Here is a 6,897-nt window from a genome sequence, read left to right as displayed (position 1 = left end):
TGAAAACTGATAAAAAAAAGTGTATAATCAACTTTTTAAATGTTTAATTTATTTTTTTATTGTAAAGTTTCTAGTTTTTTGCTTTCTTAACAAATGCTTTAAAATACTTGTTAGTCAGACTCTTATTTAAATCAGAGGGTAAAAACTTATTTAACTAAGGGCTTGACCTTTTTTTTTTTTGACAAAACTAAGGGCTTGACTAAAATTTTGAATTCCTATTTATGTTATCACTATCATTCAATTTCAAAAACTTGTCAACAAAATAATCATTTAAGTTTGTCAACAAAAAAGATTAATCATTTCAAAAAAGAAAGAAAATAACCCGATCAATGTTCATATTGATTATCATAAGTAGGTAACTATTCTTTCTATCTTACCTGAATAAAGCCCTGTTTTGTAGGGCAGACATGTGCAATGATAAAGCAAAATTTCAAATTTAAACATCCCTCTAAAATAAAACTGTACTATACAGTGATTAAATAAAATGGCTGATGAGAGCCATGTGACTTCAACGTTCTTCTAAGTCTCAAACTCACCTTACGAAAAGCACATAAATTAATAATATGAGAAGATCAATTGTGGGTACACCACTTTATAACAAATGAAAATTTCTTCTAGAATTTTTGTTATAAAAAATCTACTAGTTTATTCAATCATTTGAGGTTTTCTGCCGTTCAAGATACACACACATGTCACACATAAGCAAAATTCTTCACTTCTCAATAGGAATCCACTAAAGCATTTTAATTAATTAATATTTTATGAATTTGAAAAACATTAAAGTCTAATGATATAGGAGTGGACAATATTTTTTTCCCTGGAATCAAATGATAGAATATAGATGCAAAACAGAAGCATATGGTTATTGTGTACGATTTATACATTAGTATATGAACATATCATAAACACGCTGGAAAAATATGTTGTCACACCCCACTAAAGTGAAATTTATTCGCACTTTAACACAAAGCATTTTGCAGATCCTGACAAATGAAGAGGAATGAGTTGGTAATAATGTGTAAGTATCTTTTTTTATCAATGATTTATTTTTTTAAAAAAATAATTTCATTTGCTTTATTGTGTTTGGCAGCTATAAGGTATAACTGAGGATAGAAGCTTCAATATCTCAGTGTGATCAAGATTTATGTATCTTAGTTTAAAGCTACTTATTTTTTAGTGTGCCATTGGTGGGTTTATATGTTGAGGCAACTCACATAAGCTGGAATATTCCTTAACTTGATTAATTAAATGCTTCTTTTTGGTGATGGTGAAAGAAATTTCATATATTATATTGCTAACAATCTTAATCTAGGATCAATTTATTATGAAATTACATAATTCAGAAAAAGGATAACCAAGCATGAAGAAGTGCAAGATCTTAAAGGGAGTGTCAAACTCTCATCATGTGTTATGAAAGCAATTGAAAGTTAAAACTCATTGAGGACCCATACTCCAACTGAAGTCCCAACTCAGCTGTACTAAACCCCACTAACACTAAGGATGAGTTAAAATAAAATGTACTCTAGTGTATGTATTATACACGTGTAACTAATTAGTTATATAAAATAAAATTAATTGTCCATGTCTGTTGGAAGAAATTAGCCTACAAGATCTAAGTCATGCCAATCGATAAGATTTGCCACACACAAATGCTTAGATTTTGCTAATTGCCATTATTAGTTAGCGCTATTTTCTTGACCAAATTATTAGGTAGTGCTTTAATCAAAGAAAAAGGTTAAGAATGAATTATTAAAGCCAAAAGTTACTTTATGTATAAATTAATCGTTAAATGGATCTTACTAATCAGTGTTTACTCAGGATATTAGTTAAAAAATCCATAAATAGAAATTTTGTCTTATAAACATAAGCTGCTATTTTTGAATAAATAATGATTACACAATTTTTTAACAAAAAATTATTTATTTTGGTTGCTTAACTGAAATATTTTTTAGCATTCTCCTAATTCTTAAACCATACTACTCTGAGATACAAGTTGGGTTGTGGAAAATTTGGGATTTTGAAATGTCAGCTATTGGGAAACCGTTGGACGTGAAATCTTTCGAAAATTGATATACATAGCATTAGTGCAATAACATAAACATGGCAGAAAATAAAAATGACACCAAAAACAATGTTTGTGTCTCTTGTCCTGGTTGAAAATTATCAACATACTTTAAATTTTCTTCGGTGGGAAACATTTATTTATATTTATGCAGAAATTATTGATGAGTATGACTGAATTTTTTTCCCTATGGAAGAGATATTCTTATATTTGCTTCTTTAACATGTGTATTTGGAACACTCGTTAGTCATACCCTATAGCAAATCATTGTTTTTTTTTTGTTTAACTGCAATTTTGATCTTTGGATTTTAACTCAATCACAAAATTTGCACTTCTATTTAAAATCATTAAGTTTTGGTCAATTTCATGGATTTTTAGACTAAAAAAATGGCGATGTGACATATTTTAAGTGACATATTACACAATTTAATGATGTAGAATGATCAACAAACATTGAAAATACAAGAATGTAGATAATTAATCAATCTCAATGATTCTACATCATGTACTGAAATGCCATATCATTTAAAATACTCCACATCACTATTTTTAAATAAAAAAAAATATGAGGGGACCAAATTTGTGTGATTTTTAAAATGGGGGTACCATATTATTTAAAATGTAGTAAAATATTAAATAAAGCTAAAAAGTTTGCGTCTCTAACTCAGGATTTTGAATACGCTTGTGATGGGAGGGAAGAGAAGGGCGGCAAGTTGGGTTGGTATGTCTCTTTAGGGTTCACTTCTTTTGGATATTGGAAATTTGAGAAGACGAGAGAAAAAATGAGGAGTGAAACCTAATTCGCTTTCAATTTGATACTTTTTATGCTGTTTTTAAAAGAAAATATAATCAAAACGACGTCCTTTTTTTTTGGAGAAAAACAATTTGTGCATGACCCGAATTGGTTCGCCAAAACCGACCGAGTCACTAATTTGACCAAATCTCATAAGTTCCATTATAAAGTTGAACCATTAGATTGTTTGTGTCTTGGCCATACCCCATATTTACATACCAATTAATCTCTTAGGGGGTGTTTGTTTCATGGATTGCAAATTTATTCCTAGGAATGTGACATTGGGAATCCTTGGTTCCCATGTTTGTTTCAAGTTATCATAAATTATGCCTAGGTATATTTTATTCCTAGGAACAAAATTTACACATGAATTTTCCATTTGTTATTCCCATGTTAAAGTAGGGGAATCTTTTATTCCCATGGGAATAAGAGGTAACCACTCATAACTTCCCACTATCACACCATTTTAACTCTTTTATTTTTTATTTTAAATTATAAATTAAATATATTTAAAAACATTCCTGAGAAACTAAAATAATTAACAAACACTTTAATAGGATTAAGATTCCTAGGAATAATGTTCCAGGGAATGTTATTCCCAGGATTGTAAATTTAATCCTTGAAACAAACACGACAATCACCAATGTTGACCGTTGGTGTTTTTTTTTTTTTGGTTACAAAGCTAAAGAAGAAGAAAAAGGCAAACAGAAAACAAAGAAAAAACAAAGAGGCCTAAGATCTAGGGAAGAAGGTTCCCATTGCTTCGGTCCTGATTAAAGGAAGAAGATCATTGGGAGGAGTAACATGGTTGACAAAATCTTCATTAGAGGTGGCACCAAGCATAGCAAAGAAATCAGCACATTGGTTCCCTTCTCTAAGGCAATGGTGAAGAGAGAAATTTCGAGTTTGAAGAAGGTCTTTGATGTCCTGATTTATCACTGCATAGGTGTGATAAGGGGAAGCATGCTCTGTGAGAAGCTGGATTGAGAGCAAGGAGTCTGAGTAACACACCATATCATCAATGCCTGTATCCACTGCAAGCAGCAGGCCACGGTGAATTGCAGTAAGCTCTGCCATTAAAATATCAGACGTTGAAGCAAGGTAACCAGAGAAACCTGATAAAAAGAGACCAGCAGAGTTTCTAAAGATGCCACCATATCCTGCTCGAATTGGAGATCTCAAACAACTACCATCCACATTAAGCACAACACAGTTGAAATTGTTGTTATTCCAACGCACCATACGGTCAGGATGCGGGACAGAAATGGTGTGGAAGGCTGATTGAATCATATTTATCGTATTTTGAATGTGAAGATTGATCCGAGTAAGTGACCAGGTTTCATGACTCAGGCACATTTGATTACTATGTCTCCATGTCCACCAGAGACCAACAAGAAAGTTGGTATAGCGCGCACCAGTTGCATTAACCTTAAGGGAAAACAATAAGGGAAAACATAGAATAAAACAATAAGCTATATGCAGAGCCTTAGATGTTGACCGTTGGTTTGAGTTGATTTATTTTCTCCTTTTTTTCCTATGTCCCAATGAATTTTAGATAAAACAATAAGGGAAAACATAGAATAAAAAATGATAAGTTATATGCAGGGGCGGATGCGCACACAGGCTATGTGTGGCTAAAGCCCCACATGCATTTTCCTTTTTTATTTTATTTTAATAATAGATATAACACAAAAGAAGTCAGTAAATGAGTAAACTATCTCTTGTACAATGTGTTTTATATTTGAATCTTGCAAAGTCATTTGTAGCTTTTGATGTGAACAAATTATTGAGGATGACTGAGTTTTATCCAAATGATTTAATAGATGTGTCGGAAGTGGTGTTACGCCATCAACTTAAGAATTACAATGTTACAAATGTTCGATCTGACCCAAAATTTGCTAAGTTGAAAGGGCTTTCAGATCTTTGTGCAAAATTTATGGAAACAAATAAATGCAACACATTTGCTATGGTTTATAAACTTTTGAAGTTGACTTTGCTCTTCCTGGTAGCAACTGCAAGTGTTGAACGTTTTTTTTTAATCAGCAAAATTTATTAAGCCAAGCTAGTGAAAAGAAACACCAGAAAATTGGACCAAAAGGATAACAATACGTTGAACGTGTTTTTTCAACTATGAAAGTTGTGAAGAGTAACCTATGTAACAGAATGGATGATCAGTGGCTAAATGATCATCTTGTAACTTATATAGAAAGAGATGTTCTTTTAACAATTAGCAATGATGTCATTTTAGCTCATTAATTTAACCCCACATGTATCAAAAGTCGGGATCCGCCCGCTCAAAACATAAAGAACCAGACTTGCATCACTATCTTCGCTTGCATTTTTTTAGTCATGTGTCTTCAAACCAGACTTGCATCGCTATCTTCATTTGCATTTTTTATTTCATATTTTAATTTCATTTATTTGTTGACTTTTATGTTTTATTGTCATTAATCTCTATAAAAATGTTCTTCGAGTTTAGGCCTCGGCAATATTTTCTATCAACAATTTTAGTTCCTATAATTATTAAAATAAATCGAGCTTTATGGCAATGCTAACAAACTTGACTACAATAGATGTCTCTGCTAAAAAAAATGATATCAGAGTTTGATTTATAGGCCTAAATTTCCGTCGTTTATATATGTTTTTTGAGACATCATCATAATTTGAACAGTAATTAGTCTCAAGTAGCCTTTCAAGATTTGCACTGCTCAAGACTCTGCTGAGTATTCCTTTTATTTCACAACTAAGAACTTATTGATAGTATCTACACATAAAAATATATGACCTCTACAATCATGATTCCTACATTTTTTTATAAACTTTGAATAGACCAATTTGATAAGGAATTTTTTTGTCGTGTGATACTTGATAAGGATCTCTATTAACTCACTTGTTCGCAGCCAAAAGTAAACATAAATATGGTTGATAGCCCAAATATATGCAAGAATCCTAAACCACTATGGTCTCCTTGGTTCTTTAAGGGGGGACATTAAAGGATATGAAATTGCAAGAAATGAAGGGTGGGTCCATGGGGAAATTTCTCACAAGTTCAGTTCATCAGTGTTCGAATGTTAGTGAAACCATACTGTAGTAAATGCAACCCAAGGAATCAATCAACATAACTTAATAATGAAGATCACATGATATCTCTTTTGATGTTTAAATATATAAATGTGCACACCTAACCACAAGAAAGACAACGGAATGACATAATTGGTGTCACAAAGCATCACCACTTTTGATTTGAGAGTAGTATTTGAGTGGATACTCGAGTATATTAATTTGTTGTATATATTGTACTTATTTGATATTTGGATAACTAATCGCCAAATAAGTAATGATATTTTTATAACTATTTTGTGATAATTTTTGGAACAACTTTCTTTTTTTTATCTCTTCTTATTATACAAAAATAATATAGAGAGTAAGAATACAAAGAGAGTACGAGAAAGTCGTCCTAAAAATTATCACAAAATTGTTGTAGAATTATCATTTCTCTTGTCAAGTAACCTATGGCCACTAGAATGGAAAATCCATTTTGGATTGGACATCATCGTTAGACCTTTATGATAATTTTGGCCTTTATTTGTTACTCGAACCAAGTTAAATCATTCCATTGCAAAAAATATAATTAATACAAATTATAAAGAATATAAAAGTCATTTCAACGAGCATATAAAGGCTTTTGCCAAAGAGTGAGCACTACCATTGGTTTGTTGTTAGGAGTATATAGGATAGCTCTTGATTGGTATGTGATGGAGCCATATTCTATTCTATCGAATTTTAATTGAGCAAATACCATTGAATTGATTGCATCACATTCAATCTTTTGGAGTTGTATCTAACACCAGTCTGATTGATGAAAAAAGTCCTTATAACTAGGTTTGATCGACCAAGCATTACCTTGCGCTCAAGATTCATGCTTGGCAAAGGTGCAAGTGCAACAATCACATGAATTCATGATTTGTTAATTGCACAAGTCGTCTTATTAGAGGATACTACTCCATCTAGTTGACAACCGGCTATTATAACCAGTTACATT

General features: G+C 31.6%; 1 protein-coding gene across 1 annotated transcript; it reads right to left on the bottom strand.

Moving 5' to 3' along the window:
* Nucleotides 1-3,587: 3,587 nt before the first annotated feature.
* Nucleotides 3,588-4,211, bottom strand: LOC146910561 (uncharacterized). The gene has a single exon (XM_085729706.1). The coding sequence runs from the start codon at nt 4,209-4,211 to the stop codon at nt 3,588-3,590; it is 624 nt and encodes a 207-aa protein (XP_085585832.1).
* Nucleotides 4,212-6,897: the final 2,686 nt, after the last annotated feature.

The sequence above is a fragment of the Medicago sativa genome, chromosome 7, assembly GCF_051527215.1.
Source record: "Medicago sativa cultivar Bolivia chromosome 7, Bolivia_mono, whole genome shotgun sequence".
Lineage (NCBI taxonomy): Eukaryota > Viridiplantae > Streptophyta > Magnoliopsida > Fabales > Fabaceae > Medicago > Medicago sativa.
The sequence above is the reverse complement of the archived record's forward strand: the minus strand, read 5'-3'. Positions and strand labels throughout refer to the sequence as shown.

Excerpts from the sequence above, each read along its gene's own strand:
- LOC146910561 (XM_085729706.1), bottom strand. The coding sequence starts at position 4,211 with ATGTGCCTGAGTCATGAAACCTGGTCACTTACTCGGATCAATCTTCAC.